Raw genomic sequence first — 19,802 nt, forward strand, 5'->3', positions numbered from 1 at the left:
AAGCTATTTGCAATATATTAAATATGTTGAAATTGTGTTAAAATGGAACCACTTTAAGTACATTTAGTGCAGTTTAAGTGTACCCATACCCTGTAATACTCACAGGTTGTTTTATTGCTTCAAATATCAATATCAGTGACTTTGTGATTGAACTCTGCTCACCGTAAGTGGTGTTGTTGGGCTTCTTATGTTCATTGTAACTCATAGAGTGCTGTATAGTGACGACAGACAAGAGGATAAAAATGGACACTCACGTCAAGCTTGATGAGGATATAGTCAAAAGGTAAATTGAGAAGTTAACAAAATTCTAATGAATATCAATGCAAATTATAATACTATATATTCAATCATGGATGCAAAACTGTTATTCATTGGTTCACAGAAAAAAATTGTGATCAATCGAATGCTACCTTTTAAGTAGCATAACCTTTTACAAGTACAAACAAGTAAAACTGAACAACATATTAATTTTAAGTATGCTTATGGCAATACTTAATAATAGTTGACAAATTTTTGTAATACCTTATAAGTTGGTACATTGTAAATGTTAACATTTTTTTTCCAAAATATCTTTCTTTTGAAAATATTAAAATTATAAATATATAAATATTTAAAATATATTGCTGTAGGCCTACACATGGTTATAAACTTCTGATTCAGTGCTCACACGACTTTGCGTCAGGCTCGCACCCTCTGAATGAAATCTAAGGGCAGCCCCCACATGGGATAGAGCGGTGTACACCTCAGTATACGGTGCCCGCCCCACTTCATTGACCTTAGGGGGCCGTTCTGCCAACCCTGGCACCCTTGGTGCTTCAGGGTGCAGCGGTTTCCAGCAAGCTATGATTCAGCGTTCACACGACGCTGCATCAGGTTCGCACCCTCTGAGGAGGGTCGAAAAGCAGTCCTGTTTCCTGCCAGTGTGTTTCAGGTCACCAAAGTGGCTGCTCTAAGTATACCAGAGACCAGCCTTGAGAGGCTGGTTCCCTTTGGTGGATTTTCTGGCAGAGTTGAGGCTTCTGCCAAATTTATCTCAATGGGCAGGCTCTGGTAATGGAACAGAAAGTAAACTCTTTTGCGAAAGGAGCTATAAAACAGGTTCCTCCTCCCAGCAGAGAGTTAGGGTTTTTACGGCCGCTACTATTTTGTTCCAAAAGAGGATGGAGGGTTGCGTCCTATATTAGATCTTAATCATTTGAATCATTCATTCAGGAGACTTAGGTTCAAAATGTTGACGCTAAACCAGATCCGAGGACTGGTTTGTCATGATGGTTTTAAAGGATGCATACTTCCATATCTCCATCCTTCCACAGCATAGGAAGTTCCTTAAGTTTGCTTTCAGGGGCAAAGTATACCAATATTAGGTTCTTCCATTCAGTCTAGCTATATCACCCCACACGTTCATGAAATGCGTAGATGCAGCTCTTTCCTCACTCAGGCTGCAGGGCATACGCATTCTGAACTGATTAGATGACTGGCTAATATTAGCGCAGTCGGAACAGATGGTCAGTTCGACACCGAGATGTCGTTCTTGCTCATATAAAAATTGGGGTTGTGGCTGAACGCCAAGAAAAGTGTGCTTTCTCCATTACAGAGAACCACCTTCCTGGGTGTGGTATTGATTCAGTGATGCTGCGGGCCATTCTGTCGCCCACTCGTATTGCTGCAATCTTTTCAGTCACACAGGAGATATAACTAGGCCAGTCACTCACTGTAAAACAGTTTTCTAAAACTGTTGGGTCTGATGGCAGCTGCGTCCAACGGTGATACCTTTTGGCCTGCTGTACATGAGACCCTTACAGTGGTGGCTCAGGACCAAGGGTTTTCCCTGAGGGGGAACCCACTTCGTATGATCAAGATCACGCGGCGATGTCTCCGCGCCTTGGTTATATGGAAGAAAAGTTGGTTCCTATCCCCGGGCCCTGTGTTAGGAGCTCAGTGTCATTGAGTCACTCTCATGATAGACATTTCTCTCACAGGCTGGGGAGCGGTAATGGAAGGCCGCTCAGCTCAAGGGCTGTGGAGGAGTCATCATCTTTCGTGGCACATAAATTGCCTGGAGATGATGGCGGTCTTCAATGCATTGAAGTTCTTCCTCCCAGACCTGAGAGGTCATCGTGCTGTCTGGACAGACAATACATCGATGGTCTCTTATATAAATCGACAGGGGGGTCTGCGTTCGCGCCCACTATGCAAACTGGCGCACCAGATCCTCCTGTGGTCCCTGGGGAAGATGCTCTCCTCGAGAACAATCTTATTCCAGGGACCTAGACTATAGGAGCAGACATCCTGTCGAGACAGGGGCTGAGGCCAGGGGAATGGAGACTTCACCCCAAAGTGGTGAAGCTCATATGGGAGATTTATAGCCACGTGGAAGTGGATCATTCGCATCTCAGGATACGATGCACTGTCCACTGTGGTTATCCCTCACGCATCCAGCTCCTCTTGGACTGGATGCCATGGTACAGACATGGCCGAGGCTAAGTCTGTACGTTTTTCCCCCAATTGTTCTGCTCCCAGGAGTTCTGGACAAAATTTGCCAGGAAGGGATAAGTCTACTGCTAGTAGCGCCTTACTGGCCAAGTCGGATATGGTTCTTGGACCTTGTGTCTCTCCTCGATGGCTCTCCCTCGGAGATTCCGATCAGGATAGACCTTGACCCTGAGGGGGCCCAACTCATAGTATCTGGTCTCTCAACCGAGGTTGTGAAGACCATACTTTACTCCAGAACTCCAGCCACAAGGAAACTATAGGCCCTGAAGTGGAAACTTTTCACTTCTTAGGGTGATGTGCGACAGCTAGAACCAGTAAACTGCCCAGTTGGTACAGTACTAGAGTTCTTGCAAAGTCGTTTTTCATCAGGGCTATCCTCATCCACCCTAAAGGTCTACGTATCAGCTATTTCTGCATACCATGTCCCTGTGGATGGTACAACTGTGGGGTATAACCCTTTGAGGTATCGTTTCCTTGTTGGCACTCTGAGGCTGAGGCCTGCAACATGCATTAGGGTTCCTGCTTGGGCGTTGGCCTTTGTGTTGGAAGGCTTATCTGCAGCTCCATTTGAGCCGCTTGATTCTGTCTCAGAAAAAATTCTGACGTTGAAAACTGTTTTCCTCCTTGCCAATTCTTCCCTAAAAAGAGTAGGAGACCTTCAGGCCCTATCTGTATCCCCTAAGTGCCTTGAGTGTGCACCAAGGATGGTCAAAGTGTTCCTTTTCCCTTCCAGGTTATATACCTAAGGTTCTGACCAATATTCCATGGCCTATAGTGCTGCAAGCTTTCTGTCCTCATTTCTCAGATCCAGACCAGGAAAATCTTGTGTGTCCAGTGTGAGCACTGGACACCTAATATCCACAGGGCTGCCCTGTGGAGAACGTCAGATCAACTATTTGTTTGTTTTGGACTGTGCAATTAGGGGTCTCCCTGCGTCCATACAAATGGTTAGCAAGTGGATAGTTGAGTCTATATCACTTGCTTATGAGGTCTCTGGTCAGCAGTATCCACTGTCTGTCAGAGCTCATTCTATTAGGAGTATGGCGGCCTCCAAGGCCTTGTTGTTGGGGGTTTCCTCAAGGAGGTCTGTGATGCGGCGGGCTGATCCTCGCCACTCACGTTGTGAGATGATATATATTTTGACTTGGACGCAGCTCCAGGCTCATCAGTGCTCTTGTCTTAGTGTGCCACAGTTTCACACGGACAGGCATTTTGGAATTATGGCATTTTGGGATATCGTTCCCATAGCGCCCCCTTTGGGATGCAGTGCGAGTTCCCTCGAAAAGGAACTTCTCAGGTTATGACTATAACCATAGTTCCCTGAGAGAGGGAATCAGACACTGCGTCGCGTTGCCATACTCCCTGAATCCCTGTGATCGATTTGCTTTGGCAATTTAAGCTGAAGCCGGTCTTTCCAGATGTGTATTTATCCTTTCCTGGTCGTGACGTCACCCGCTGGTGATGTTCACTCTCGCCATTGGACTAGTTAACATACGTGCATCAGACGCATTCACGCTGACGGCGTTCCCATAGCACCCCCTTCGGGACGCAGTGTCTCGTTCCCTCTCTCGGGGAACTATGGTTATAGTCATAACCTGAGACGATTTTTCTGGTAAGAAAAGTAGTTTTTGTAATTGATTTATCTGAACAGAGTGAATCATTTTAATATTTTATGATCTTCAAATCCAAAAGTGTCTGAAAGATGAATGAAATACATATTGCCTATAATATATTGATATTCTTTTATTTTTTTCAGGGTTCAGTAGTGCTGTAACTTATTTTGTTGAGTTAAAGTTCGAGTGATATACAGTCATGTGAAAGTTAGGACACCCTATTCAATTTTATGGTTTTCCTATCAGGACATAATAAAAAAGTGTAAGACTTGATTTTCCTGCTAGACAAAAACTGAGATCAAGCGCCCTGCAATAAAGCAATAAAACTCGTCTGGAGAGAAGATCTCAAAGAAATCTCCCCCCCCCCGATGGGGGGTTTCTTACAAAATCATCTAGTGCTTGGAAGGTCTTAAAATTTAGAAAATAAAACCTCAGATGAACAACACATGACATATCACACCATGTCATTTATTTATTTTGCAAAAAATAAAGCCAAGATGGAAAAACCATGGGTGACAAAGTTAGGACACCCTATGATTCAGTTCCACTTTTATCAGCAATAACTTTAAATAATAATTTCTGTATGACTTTATCAGTCTCTCACATCGTTCTGGAGGAATTTTGGCCCATTCTTCTTTACAACGTTGCTCCAGTTTATTGAGGATTGCGGACATTTGTTTATGCACAGCTCTCGCCACAGCTTTTCAGTCGGGTTGAGGTCTGGACTTCACTAGGCCACTGCAACACCTTGATTGTTTTCTTTTTCAGTCATTCTGTTGTAGATTTGCTGGTAATCTTCAGATCACTGTACAGTTGCGTGACCCAGTTTTGACCAAGCTTTAGCTGTCGGACGGATGGTCTCACATTTGACTCTAGAATACTTTGGTATACCGAGGAGATCATAGTCGACTCAATGACTGTGAGATGCTCAGGGCCCATGGCTACAAAACAAGCCTAAAATCATCAGCCCTATAACCGCATGCTTGACTTTTGGTATGAGGTGTTTGTGCTGATATGCTCTTTTGGTTTTCACCCAACTTGGCGCTGTGCATTATGGCCAGACATCTCCAGTTTGGTCTCATCTGTCCAAAGGACTTTGTTACAGAAGTCTTGTGGTTTGTTCAAAAGCAACTTTGCAAACCTAAGCCGTGCTGCCATGTTTTTGAACCCTTCTCCTGAAAACCCTTCCAAACATGCCATACTTGACTCATCTTTTTCTAATTGTACTCTCTTGAACTTTATCATTTAACATGTTAACTGAGGCCTGTAGAGTCTGAAGTGTAGCTCTTGGGCTGTCTGCAGTTTCTCTGAGCATTACACGATCTGATCTTGGGATGAATTTGCTGGGACATCCACTTATTGGAAGATTGGTGTCTGTTCTGAATGTTTTCCACTTGTGAATAATCTTTCTCACTGTAAATGATGGACTTCAAATTGTTTTGAAATGGCCTTGTAACTGTTGCTTCAATTGCTTCTCTAAGATCACTGCTGATGTCTTTCCTCCTTGGCATTGTGTTAACACACATCTGAAGGCTCCAGTCACTCAAACTGCCAGAACTTCAGCTTTTATAGAGGTGATCACACTTGCTGGTGATCAGTTAATCAAAGACATTTGATTAGCAGTGTCTGAATGTTACTTACCCTCTTAAATTCCTATGTTAACAGTAAGGGTACATATCATACACAATACATATCATTTCAAAGCAACTTTACAGAACACGCATGTTTCTACATTACAGTTTAGAGTAATCTGTTATCAGAGGTGACTGTGTCAGATCAATGTCCATACGGCAGAAATATACTGTTCTTAAGATAAGATAATACAAATCATGCAGTTATCTACCATCATGTATTCACTTAATTAACAGAAAAGTTAAACGCAAGTAAAACTTCTATATGCCCATTGTGTATTGTTAAATGTTTGTAAAACAGGTCTCATATATTGAAAGGACACATTAATGTTTTTCCAGTTATTAGGGGACATCAGAGCAGGGACCCAGGATTAGACTTTTGGCCTCTGTAGTGGACATTATATTTTAGTGATTTTCTCTGACATCATATGTCACAGTTTTAAGTCTGGATGTCCTGTAAAGACAGGGCTTTGCAGAGATACCAAATTTTTAGAGGTTTCGCCAAGACAACAACAACTTCTTGGTCTTTAAATATGACTGAAAATGGAAATTAGCACTCTTATGGAAATATGATAATATTTTGTAATTATCATTTAAATCTGATTAATTTTCAAATTGTTTATTATAAATCAACATCTCAGGAAAATGTTATGGGGTTTCAAATCAAAATATGACTTTGTTACGAAACAGGACATTGATTTCATACATGACCTCTGTAGTGGACACCAGGACTTAAATCATGTTTATCAGGCATTTTAGGAGATACAACAAGTGAATAGGGGAAGAAATTATATAATTAATTATTAGATGATGATATGAAAATGTTGCCAATTACTACTCCCATTATTACACTTTTTTCATTTCATTTTGTTGCTCCAAGAACACATTAATATGCAAATTACAAACCCGATTCCAAAAAAGTTGGGACACTGTACAAATTGTGAATAAAGAAGGAATGCAATTATTTACAAATCTCATAAACTTATATTTTATTCACAATAGAATATAGATAACATATCAAATGTTGAAAGTGAGACATTTTGAAATGTCATGCCAAATATTGGCTCATTTTGGATTTCATGAGAGCTACACATTCCAAAATAGTTGGGACAGGTAGCAATAAGAGGCCAGAAAAGTTAAATGTACATATAAGGAACAGCTGGAGGACCAATTTGCAACTTATTAGGTCAATTGGCAACATGATTGGGTATAAAAAGAGCCTCTCAGAGTGGCAGTGTCTCTCAGAAGTCAAGATGGGCAGAGGATCACCAATTCCCCCAATGCTGTGGCGAAAAATAGTGGAGCAATATCAGAAAGGAGTTTCTCAGAGAAAAATTGCAAAGAGTTTGAAGTTATCATCATCTACAGTGCATAGTATCATCCAAAGATTCAGAGAATCTGGAACAATCTCTGTGCGTAAGGGTCAAGGTCGGAAAACCATACTGGATGCCTGTGATCTTCGGGCCCTTAGACGGTACTGCATCACATACAGGAATGCTACTGTAATGGAAATCACAACATAGGCTCAGGAAAACACAATCCACTGAACCGGAGCGAGCAGCAGTTTGACAGGGATAATGTTTTCTTCGTTCTCCGTCCGTTCCACCTCCTCTGTCTGACTGCGTCTGCCTTGACATTTTTTGAATGTAGGTTACCGTGAACTGGAAACGGGTGAAGAACATGGCCCACCTAGCTTGCCGGGGATTCAGACGTTTAGCAAACCGGAGGTATTCCAGGTTCTTGTGATCTGTGAGTATGGTGAACGGGTGTTGCGCTCCCTCCAGCCAATGGTGCCACTCCTCCAACGCCGCCTTCATAGCCAGTAGCTCCCGATTGCCTACATCGTAGTTGCGCTCTGCTGCCGACAACTTTCTGGAGTAGAATGCACAAGGGAACATTTTTGCTGGATTACCTTGGCGTTGTGAGAGTATGGCCCCGATGCCTGTACTGGAGGCGTCAACCTCGACTATGAAAGGGAGTTCTGGGTCTGGGTGGCGGAGAATGGGTGCTGTGGTGAATCGTTCTTTCAGTTCTTGAAAGGCGTGCACCACCTCGTGGGACCAGGAGAGGCGTGTGGATTGTGGCTTAGTCATGGAAGTTAACGGGGCTGCAATGCCACTGAAGTTTCGTATGAACCGCCTGTAGAAGTTGGCGAACCCCAGAAATCGTTGTAGTTCTTTCAGCGTGCGTGGTTGAGGCCACTCAAGCACCGCCCTTACTTTACTGTCGATTTTACTGGATAACGTAAAATCGAATGCGCTCGTGATGAAGGACTCCCACTTGCAGAGCAAGTTCAGCGGTGATGTGCGCCACTCTTCCTCCTCCGATGGGTCTCCCATCTAGCGCCTCCACTGTCAATGGAGTTACAGTCCGTTAGTGTAATATTGTGTTCTCTGATGAATGTATCTGACATGAAATTACCCGCTGCCCCAGAGTCCAAAAGAGCATGCGTGGTAATGCATTGATCATTCACTGTAACCTGAATGGGAATTTTGAGGCAGTTAGAGGAATAATCGGAGGAAAGTGGAGAGCTCACCGCTTTCGGGTTAGATGGGTTGGGTCGAATGGGGCAGTTGATCTTGATGAGGCCGGCTTGACCGCAGTACAAGCACAAATGAAGTTGTCGTCTCCTCTCTCTTTCCTCTGGATGAAGCGGGGTGTACCCGAGCTGCATGTGTTCTGATGAGGGATTGGTCAGAGTGGATAGTCGGACAGGGCATCGTGATCGGAGGAGATTGTCAATGTGAATGGTTAGTTCAATGAATTCATTAAGCGATCTTCCCTCGTCGCGGTATGCGAGCTCGGCTTGTAGCTCCAGAGACAGCCCCTTACGAAACAGTAGTTTCAGCGTGTCCTCGACCCAGTTCGTTTGAGCGGCGAGGGTTCGAAAGTTTAGTGCGTATTCTGCAGCTGTGGTTTTACCTTGACACAACGACAGCAATTGATCCCCAGCACTTTTGCCTCCCTCCGGATGTTCGAAGACCTCTTTGAAGCTTTGTAGGAAGGCAGAAAAGGTGGGAAACACGGAACTATCCTCTCTCCATACAGCCGTGGCCCAATCCAGCGCTCAACCAGTCAACAGGGAGCATACGAAGGAAATCCGACTGGACTCGGTGGAATAGAGGGATGGCTGCTGGTTGACGAAAAGAGAACATTGGAGAAGAAATCCCTTACATTTTGCGGGGGTACCGTCAAACTTCTCCGGGAGTGCGAGGCGTGGATTTACGGTGGGAGTGGCAGTGAAGGCCTGACTGGCGGGAGCCGCAGGCGGTGGTGTGGCGGCCTCGGCGGCGTTGAATCGAAGACTCTGCAGGGTTTTTACCAGCTCCTCGGTAAGAGAAGCCAAACGATTCAGTTGGTGTTGATGGACCGCGAGCTGGTTGGCCTGGGCGGACAGCTCGGTGAAGATCTGCATGATTGCTGCTGGATCGCTGTTTGGCGAAGTCTTCTGTAATGAGGGGTAGACAGAGTGGGGATCCATTTGCAGCTTTTATTAAGATAATCACCAATGCAGACAGGGGCAAGGGCAAGGACAAGGACATAAACAGGAACAGGCAATGGTCGAGGCAGGCGGCAGACAAACAGAGTCGGGTCACAGGCAGAGATCAGGGCAGGCGGCAAGCAAACACAGTCCAGTACACAAGAAAAGATCAGGGCAGGCGGCAGAGAATCACAAGGAATAAACAGTCAAACAGCAACAGAGAAACAGTCCACAAGAAAACACTCAGTAATGATCACCGGGGCAAATCAAGACTTCGCAATGAGTGTGTGTGTGTGATGATGAGCTGCAGGTGTGGGCGCAATCAGTCCCAGGAATGTGGGCCTATGGGAAACGTAGTCTGAATGGAAACCAGTCAATATTCAGGTGACGGCTCCCTCCGGTGGTGCGGAGGAGGAGGCAAGGGAGCCACATTCGTGACAGTATTGAATGGGAAGACCCATGTATGGCTATTTTACCCACATATTGCATAAAGTAAAATGGTATATCAATTAATTCCATTATATCTTTCATAACATAGTTGAGAAACGTCTCTATACAAAGTTTGGTTTAAAAAAATCCTGAAGCCTAAAAATTGATTGCTGATTTTTAAAAAAAAATCCCATTGTTTTTGCCTATACATGTCATTTCATGTCATTTTATTTTTTAAACAACTTAGTCCTGGTGACCACTACAGAGGACATAGCATAACATATGAATAAAACATAATTTTTCATTTGTTTCTTATGCTCTAAACAATGTAATGATGTGAAAAAAATACTAAATTCAAAAAACTTTTTTTTTTCTGGGTCTTAGGAGTTTATATTAGAATGCATTTCCAATTCTATCATGATTATACCTTTTGTAACATTTTATACTTTGTTGTGAATGTACATCTAAATTACTAATTACATAGGCTAAGAAACAAGCGGCTATTTTTGACTCATCATGAATGTCACAAATGTTGTTTCACTTTCGTTTTTTTTTTTTTTTTTTTTTTTTTATCTCCGATTGCAGTACTGGGAAATTGCAAAATGTAATACAGGAAGGTGATGTAATACAGGTGTGTTTTTAAAAGAATGCACGTCAACTGTCTGTATTTAAGCATGCTATAGTTCACTTCAAGATACATTTTTTTTGTGTTTTGAGGTTATGAAGGTCTGATAATGGCCATAAAGGAACTGACAGTAATTTTGGTGTTTTCTTGGATTGTCTGTACTACTGGACATGAATTCTTCTCATCAACAGGTATATTATTAATTATATTTGAATTCAATATCAATACATTTATTTGAGTTTATTTATTCATTCATTAAACATTATTTTAGTATTTTGTTCATATTTCTCTAATGTTTTTACACTGTTACGCTGATTTTATTCATTTGTGAGACACTTCTGATTATAATACAGTAAACAGCTTTTGCCACAGCTTTTCTCATATAATTACATCTTCATACATATTTTGAGATTTACAATGTTAATGTCAAATTTATATATAGCACTATTAAAACAACACATGTTGACCAGTGTGCTTTATATCATCTCAGTATAAAAACAGTATAATACAATAATAATACAATAAAAAAAAGTAATAATAATAATAAAAATTATCAACAAGAAGTGTATGCCATGGCAAATGGGTGTGTCTTAAGTTGTATTTTAAAAATATGTACAGAGCAGCATCCCTAACATGTAAGGGTAAGCTTTTCCAAAGTCTTGGCGCTACTACCGCAAACGCACAATCCTCTTTCTGGCTTAACTTGGTCCTTAGAATTTTAAGTAAATTCTGAGTTGTTGATCTCAATGTTCTTCCAGGCTGATACTCAATTAGCAGATCTGATAAATAAGCCGGTGCAAGGCCATTGGAGCAAAACTGTGCAGAGCTGTGGCCCTCCAGGAATTGAGTTTGAGACCACTGCCCTATGTACTCTTCTAGCCGCGAAAGCAGTACCGTGTGATCTATTGTATCAAAGGCCGCAGTCTAATAAAACTAACACTGCTGAATCAACAGCATCCACAGTCATCAGTAAATCATTGAAGACTTTTACAAGAGCTGTCTCTGTAGAATGAATTTCACCAATGCTATTCCGTTCTAAAAAAAAAAAAAAAAAAATGTAGTTGACTAAACACTACTTGTTCTAAAGTTTTTGACAAAAATGAAAGATGAGAAGCCAGTCTAAAATTAGTCAAGCCAGTTGGGTCTAAGTTGTTGTTTTTTTAGTACAGGTTGCACAAAGGCCTGTTTCAACATGATGGGAAAAACACCTGTACCTATGCTTTTGGTTAGCCAATAAAGTTTTCACTTTTTTAGTTATTGATAATTGACTGAAAAATTATTAACTTTCTCTTTGGGTTCTTATATAATAAAGCTTTTTCCATTATGTATGGCAATACAGTATAATAGAAATACCTGTGTTTTAAAATGATATAAAAATGAAGTGCAGATATAATTTTTTATAGATAAAGTTGCACAGCTTTTTGAGGAGGAGAAAGACCTTCTGGAAAGCTTCAGTCTCTACATCGATGCTGAAGAAAAGAACGTAGAGAGAATGAAGAGGTGAAAACACTTTCATTATTCCCTATAAAGCATTAAAGCATTTTTTTTAATTATAATATTTAGTTGTTAATATTTAACAGTCATGCAGTATATGTGTTTTTAGATCAAGAAATATGTTATTAAATACATTTATTTAACCCTACAACTTTTGATGAACTTCAATGCAGTATTCTTCTGGTTCTTCAACTATTCACATACTTTGACCCTGAGTACCCTGAGAAAACCATGAGAGACCCTGTGGCAGCTTACAAACTCCTTATACGAGTGAGAAGGGAATGGTTGACTATTGTCGAAAACACTCAACAAAGTCATTATGAGAGTGAGAGATTATTTAAGTTCTTTGACTGAAACATGTACAGTATCAGCATAATTTATAAATAGAAATAAAAATCTGGAGATTAAAGGGTTAGTTCACCCAACAATGAAAATTCTATCATTAATTGCCTACTCTCATGTCGTTCCACACCTGTAAGACCTTCGTTCGGAACACAAATTAAGATATTTTTGATGAAATCTGAGGGTTTCTGAACCACACATAGGCAGCAACATCATTGCAAATTTTGAGGTCCAGAAAGGTATTAAAGACATTGTTAAAATAGTCCATGTGACTACAGTGGTTCAACCTTAATGTTGTGAAGCGACGAGAATACTATTTTGTTTTGTGCGCAAAAACAAAACAAACAACAAAAAAAAAGCGCTGCACTGTGTTCACTACATCAACAGCATAGGAGACTGACAGGGAAGAGAAAAATTGTTGAATAAAGTTGTTATTTTTTATTTGTTTTTGCGCACAAAAAGTATTCTCGTCGCTTCATAACATTTAAATTGAACCACTGTAGTCACATGGACTAATTTAACAATGTCTTTAATACCTTTCTGGAGCTCAAAAGGTGCAATGACGTTGCTGCGTTCTTAATTTGTGTTCCGAAGATGAACGAAGGTCTTACGGGTTTGGGACGACATGAGGGTGAGTACTTAATAACAGAAATCTTATTTTTGGGTGAACTAACCCTTTAAGGTGAATGGTGATGAAAGCTTTCAAGTAATTTTATTAAAAGTTTCAGTTGTTTATGGACCTGTTCTTGTGTTTGAAAATCTTGTAGAGTATCAGAAACTGCTGGCATTCGCAGATATCCCAGAGCTGGAGGACGTGGATGGTGCAGCTTCAGAACTGATCAGACTGCAAGAGTTCTACAAACTCTACCCACACAACATCACAAAGGGTGAAATGTCTGCACCAATGCAGTTTCACTTCCTTTTTTTTTTTTTTTTTTTTTTTTTTTCAAAATAAGTTCCAATCTGATTGACACTTTAATTTTACATTTCACAGAAACACCTCTAAATGCAGATGAAGCCTACAATGTAGGGTTGGTCGCTTATGATGAGGACAAATTCCAGCATGCTTTTCTCTGGTTTCTGTACAGTCTGGACAGATTAACAGAATCCTCAACTACTACTGAGGAAGAGTTGCTCCATTACCTTAGTTCCTCAGCCTATCATTTTGGCAGCCTACCTGTGGCAATCTACTTTGGCCAACAGCTTCTAAATCTGGGTGAGATCATGGTGACATGAAGTTTAATACTAATATTTTTATGTGTGAGGTTGCGGGACTATAGAAGTAAATGTCTATATAAACTTATTTTCTTCAGATCCAACTAATGACGAAGTCAAAGTTGAGCTGAGCCTTTACAAACACCTTCGCTTACAGAGAACTTCAAATCCTGACATATTCATGCTGAACACAAAATCAAAAAACCTCTATGAGGCACTGTGCAGAGGAGAAGTTGACGAGAGGGCAAGTGCTGAGCATTATTTCAAATTAAATTACAAACAGTTAATGTGAAGCTTTGTGTGTTGATTGTAAGTCAATTATATTTTATAAAATCAGACCTCCAAGAGGCAGAGGGCGCTGTCCTGTAGGTACAGCACAGGTGGAGGAAACCCCAGACTGATGTACGCACCAGTGAAAGAGGAAGTGGAGTGGGACGAACCTCGAATCATCAGATATCATGACATTATATCAGACAGAGAGATAGAGATCCTGAAGAATATCTCCAAACCTCAAGTGAATATATAAAACACACACAAACAAAAACATTAAAATGTTTTTTTTTTTTTTTTTTTTTTCATTATTAGAATCTAATATCTTGTTAATAGTTTTGATGATTTATTGTTTATCTATTCAATGGGCAAATGTATGTGGATATTTCTTTTAAAATTTGGCTTGGCAACTTATTTCTATAGTGTGTGCTTCCTATTTATTCCTATTTATATTTGATGTTCCACTTCCCTTGTGTGTCCTACTTTAGCTTTCTAGGTCTAGGATTAGACATCTGAGAGTCTCAAACCTCCGTACGTCTCAAAGGTGATAATCTTTTATATTCACCCAAAATGAAAATAATTAATGTTATTTTATATTACTTATTTAATTAACTAATTAACAATTTTGGTCTCACACTTGGGAAGAAAAATGGAAAACGTTTACAATATGGTTCAATTTGCTAACATAAGTGTTTCTTGAAACCATTCCCTTGTTTTCAGTGTTTTTCTGGAGGAAGACAACACTGTGCTTTCTCGTATCAGTCAGAATATTGCAGACATCACAGGACTCTCCATGGAATCAGCTGAAAGTCTACATGTACGGTTACAGTAAGAAAGAAATCACCTGTTCATACACAGGCAGCAGACTTCAAGGCAACATTGGCTTAATCCGCTTTTTTGTAACATTTGCCAGTTCCTAAGCACTTTGAGGGCTGATATTTGGCTACATTTTTATATAACCATTTTATATTCAAACTTCAATAGATATCAAGGTCTCTTCAATGGATTAACATTTGTTTTCACTGTGAAGTATTGTTGTTTTACCTGAAATTTTCATTTCAATAGTGGTGCAATCATTTTCCAGGTTCAGAATTATGGGATTGGTGGCAGATTTGAACCACATTATGATGCATGGGTAAGATATATTTGCTAAATTAAAGCCATTACATAAATTTGTAGGGCCAACCTGGTATATGCCATGGATTCTCTCTGGAGTTAAATAAGGTCTGTGGTTATCATTACTTGAGGAGACTTTCCCATTGCCCCTGATCTTTTGTTTTTTCAGTTACACATTTCACTTTAATGGCAAATGGTTTTCTTGGTGGTGATATATCAGTACTCAATATAATTTATAACTAATCCATCTTTAAATCACAAATAGTACCTGTATAGCCAGGTGTTGCACACTTTGTTTTCAGTGTTGAATTCTGAACACTTGTTAAGTCGTGGTGTAATGAATGCTGTTTCCAGGTCCAAGCCTCTCGTTTTGATTGAGAATACTATCTTAACACCCGTTTATGAGCACTATTTATTCCCAGACACCAATATTTCAATGATTCATTAAAGATGAATCACTGTGTCTGGCTATCTGAGATTTCAGTATGGACATGAAGGTTAGGATTTTAATACTACATGATTTTTCAGTAATATTACAGCACACCGTGAGTGTACTATTAGCACTGTTTGTTTACTTTTGGAATCTGACAGCATGTTTGGACCCGGAAACAGTGACACGTGACATTAGACTTAACAAGTGGATTCCCTTTTACGAGGCTGCCATTTGATTGGTCCCATCTCTGAAGTCCACTCCCAAACATAACCACTCCCCCATAAGTCGGTAGCCTATATGAACTTGGTCAGACATTATGGTAAAATTCTCAACCAGCAGGTCATTATCCACTGTTCATCAAATGGAGAACTTATTGTTTGTCAGTAAACAAAATGTTGTGGTAATTAGTTTACGTTCAAGTTTAAGGTTTGACTATGTCTGTGTGCGAGTGTATTACTTAAAGTGATGCAGCCTTTAACCCAGAGAGAACCCATTGCTTGAAAATGCTAATTTGCTTTTAAGATTTCAAATTCTTGTGTCAATGAGAGCTTGATTATATATGGACCAATCAAATCATCGTAAGATAACTTAATGTTTGATCTCACAGGATGATGAGAATGGAAGGATTGCTACGTTCTTAATTTATGTAAGTCTTGGCCACAGTTTAATGCAAATGGCATTGTAAACATTATAGGCTTACAAGGCTTAAAAGTTACTTACTTTTCATGTTACCTGTTTTGTACAGTCATATTGAACAATGATTCATGTGCTCTTGCTGTAGATGAGTGATGTGGAGATAGGGGGCGCCACTGTGTTTCCTGAAGTTGGAGTTGCGTTGAAGCCAAAAAAGGTAAACCCTCAATTCACTGATCTATATGGTATTAGAATGATTTAAGTAAAATTCGTGAATCCGTCCTCTGCTTTTTAAGGGTTCAGCAGTGTTTTGGTACAATCTCCAAAAGAATGGCAGAGTGGATTTAGATACACAGCATGCTGGATGCCCTGTGTTAGTGGGTAACAAATGGGGTAGGTTTTTATTTAATTCTTACTGGCTTGGATTACTCTTTTTTAATGTATCTTCTATAATCTATAAATAAATCTATTTAAAAACTAAATTTCACGTGACATTGAGCTATATTTTTTTCTGTTGTCTTTTCAGTGGCTAATAAATGGATCCATGAGTTTGGACAGGAGTTCAGGAGACCCTGTTCTTTGTCAGACTGGGAGTGAAAGACATTGTGACCATGTAGAAATCATATTAAGTTAATCTGTACTATAGAATTATCTGTTATATTATGTATCATTAGTTTTTATAATGTACAGTAGATCTGTAATATAGCTATATATTGTATTAAAGGATTAGTTCACTTTAAAATGAAAATTAACTCAGATTGTATTCATCTGAAAGAAAAAAGTCATATACACCTAGGATGGCTTGAGGGTGAGTCATGTGATAATTTTCATTTTAAAGTGAACTAATCCTTTAACTTTTACTGTGATTTACTACTGTCTAGGTGGCAGTAATGTTAAAAATAACTGTAATATACCTATGTAATAATATGTAATAAAACTAAAAAAGTGCAATAGAGTAAAATTAAGTTTCAGCAAGATATCAATGGATAATCACATTACCTGAGTTGATCAATCCTAGCAACCAACAAGTGTGTTATTCCTGTAGATGAGACGCAGTTTTCTGCAGTTGTATTTAAAGCTTAATTTTACATGTTTCCTCTTTTTTTTTTTTTTTTAATTATTCTAATGAATGAAACCACAACATTATTTAATGTAGCATTGTAAAATAAATTAATACAAACATCTTTATATAACAATGTGTTTTCAGTTTCTTAAGACTCAATAAATATGTTTGGACATACATTACTTTTTTGGATGTTTTTTGTCTCTTTATCTTATATGTTTCAAATATATAAAGTGATCCACTCTCAACCTGCCAATGAGGGCAAAAAAAGAGATGATAATAACACAGCAATAATAAAACTTCTGACAAGTGGTCTCAGGACATTGTTATCTTCTTCTTTTGTCAAAGTATTTGTTGTGTGATCCACTTTCAACAAACATGCACACAGAGAAAAAAAAAGTACATTTTCAGTGCTATTTGCTCAAATCAGTGATAACATCTTAAATTAGCAATATTTCATTGTTCCAAGGTCAGCAGTGAGACTCCTATCCTTGTCAATATAGAAGGGTTGTAGAAGGAAAGCTGAGAAGGAAAGGCAGAAAAACATAGTATGTGGGTGTATTATGTCATGTCATGAGTGTCACGTCTCACACATGAAGATGATGAAGTATGTTGACAGCAATTGTTTTCTGCATTTGGGGTTCACTTAAAAATCCAGTTTAAGACAGAGCAGGGTGAGAGATAGAAGAACAAATCTCATACTGCAATAACATAACACAAACACATGTAAAGTCATATTGATTCCAGTACTTCCAGATGTAAATGTTTACTGAACTGAATCTGTGAATTCATTTCTAATCTACCACGACCAGCGCAGAGCCTACTGCTTTTCATGGACTAGATGGACTGTATGGTTCATTAAATGAGGGACTGTCACAAAACTTTATTTTTTTCTAATTGAACCACAGGAACCTAACATGGCAAAGGAAAAGTCACCCCCAGTTTCATTATTGACGTGATTGCTGACATACGTGATACGTGACATGGGTGTGTTTTTTTATTAGGTATTATTACAATAAGCAAATTTTACCCAAGACCAAAGGGAAACATTTCACCTACAAGTTTAACTACAAGTTTAACATTACCCATGTCTCCCAACCTACCCATGTCTCCCAACCTGCCCACAGAGAGTGTTTTTATTGTTTTATTGCAAAACTGCAAATTCATTTTACTTTTAGTTTCTGTTAGTCAAACGTTGTAAATGCAGCATTCTTCCGACAATGCAATAAAAAGGTCACTATGCCAGTAAAGTTTGACAAGTTGTTAGGCAACATTTGAGCAGGGGGGTATTTCAGAAAGCAGGTTATGTGACATACCTGGGTATGTTTAAGAGTAAGCGGATAACCTCAACTTTCAGTTCCAAAAATGGAGGTAACTTTCAGGGTATGTAAGTAGCCATAGCGATTATGAACTATTAACCCGGTGATTTTTGATGATTCTGTGATTCAGTTGTTCTAATCTTAATTTACTCTGCTAGTAAGCGTGGTAGAGGAACTATGTTGTTTTTCTCAAATCTGAACCAATCATATTAAGACTGAAGAATGAAGAATGCCACGTACCAGGAACTTGTAGAAGAATGCCGGAGGCAGGGGTGGAGAGCACACTGCCACCCAGTAGAAGTAGGATGTAGAGGTTTTGCTGGGCGCTCTCTCCACAGATCCTCGATTCGTTGCTCTGTTGAGAATGTCTTGTGTGTTAACCAGAAACATAGGCTGAATCCCAAATGGCACACTTCTATGCACTTTCGGTCTTGTGGACTTACAATGGCAGCCACGTGCGCTTGTCCGTTAAGTCCAAGAGACCGTAGGGTGTCATTCATCATTTTAGGTTTCAGAAGGGTGCTCGTGAACGCCCCCAATGCGGCCGTTATGCGCCCTCGATGCACACTTAAGCTGAGCCCGCAAGTTTGCGAGCTACACAGAGGACTTTACCCGGCAGTCAAAGTGGCATTACATCACAAAAGTGCGGACTCTGAGGAAGACCGTGAGGATTTAGGGTGCCATTTGGGATTCAACATACCTTGAGTAAGCAAGGTTTGGGTTATATGTGACGGTAAATTAACCTTGCTTTCTGGAATACCCCCCAGGCCTTAATAATACAACAGTTTATAATACACGTATTAGGATGTCTTTCCTTTTCTATCATGATTATAAAGTGAAAATGATGTGACATGTAGCCAAGTATGGTGGCCATACTCAGAATTTGTGCTCTGCATCCAAGTGCACATACACAGCAGTGAGCAGTGAACACACACACACACTGTGAATACACACCCAGAGCGGTGGGCAGACATTTTTGCTGCAACACCCGGGGAGCAGTTGGGGGTTTGGTGCCTTGCTCAAGGATCTCACCTCAATTCCATAACTGTACATTATCACTGTACATTCACTCCCCCCACCGACAATTCCTGCCAGTACTGAGACTCAAACCCGCAACCTTTGGGTTACAAGTCCAACTCTTTAACCATTAGGCCCTTTAACCATTACTCTTTGTTATCTCCATTTGTGCAACATGAATGTTTCAAAGTATATTGGTAGCTAAGTAACTAATTACATAGAAGAAATAAAAGTCTACTGTGATATGCCATGAAGTCACGTTTATGTTTTGTTTTGTGGACTTTTATATTGTTTATGTATTTCTGCTTTAGTCCCTTGCTGTGTCCCACTTCACCTACTTATACTATGCCCTAAAAGTATGTGCTGTTTTTGTGAAGAAAAAGTACATACTTTTGAGTGTGTAGCAGAAGAATATGCAAGCTATGGGACATACTACATCGTCATAATTGTGTCTTTAACGAATGTTCTGTCTATTAGTTACGCAACCTGTAACTGTTTAAACTGCCCTGTCAATCATCTTGTCACAGTTAAAATCCTCCAGATTAAATTTCCTACCGTTTCGGCGAGAAATGTAGTCGCACGTTGATCTGCCAGTCATGGGTCTTTCATGTGAAGAACTCTCCTCATG

The 19,802-nt window shown here is 39.8% G+C and overlaps 1 protein-coding gene across 5 annotated transcripts in view; it reads left to right on the forward strand.

Annotated features, from left to right (window-relative positions):
• Positions 1-19,802, forward strand: part of LOC127497041 (prolyl 4-hydroxylase subunit alpha-2-like) — an 84,604-nt gene that overhangs the window by 29,031 nt on the left and 35,771 nt on the right. Inside the window, exons 1-16 of one of the 5 annotated variants that reach the window (XM_051865144.1) lie at positions 162-283; positions 10,233-10,278; positions 10,365-10,463; positions 11,676-11,772; positions 11,940-12,091; positions 12,876-12,995; positions 13,103-13,324; positions 13,422-13,567; positions 13,661-13,837; positions 14,082-14,137; positions 14,314-14,410; positions 14,678-14,728; positions 15,750-15,788; positions 15,924-15,992; positions 16,072-16,168; positions 16,302-17,020. In XM_051865144.1, the coding sequence (XP_051721104.1) occupies positions 10,382-10,463; positions 11,676-11,772; positions 11,940-12,091; positions 12,876-12,995; positions 13,103-13,324; positions 13,422-13,567; positions 13,661-13,837; positions 14,082-14,137; positions 14,314-14,410; positions 14,678-14,728; positions 15,750-15,788; positions 15,924-15,992; positions 16,072-16,168; positions 16,302-16,372 (1,476 nt within the window). In that variant the 5' untranslated portion in view covers positions 162-283; positions 10,233-10,278; positions 10,365-10,381 and the 3' untranslated portion in view covers positions 16,373-17,020. Of the gene's footprint in view, positions 1-43; positions 284-10,160; positions 10,464-11,675; positions 11,773-11,939; positions 12,092-12,875; positions 12,996-13,102; positions 13,325-13,421; positions 13,568-13,660; positions 13,838-14,081; positions 14,138-14,313; positions 14,411-14,677; positions 14,729-15,749; positions 15,789-15,923; positions 15,993-16,071; positions 16,169-16,301; positions 17,021-19,802 lie in introns of those variants that run through there. The other 4 variants (XM_051865140.1, XM_051865136.1, XM_051865155.1 and 1 more) reach the window with 4 other exon arrangements.

The sequence above is a fragment of the Ctenopharyngodon idella genome, chromosome 2 (assembly GCF_019924925.1).
Source record: "Ctenopharyngodon idella isolate HZGC_01 chromosome 2, HZGC01, whole genome shotgun sequence".
NCBI lineage: Eukaryota > Metazoa > Chordata > Actinopteri > Cypriniformes > Xenocyprididae > Ctenopharyngodon > Ctenopharyngodon idella.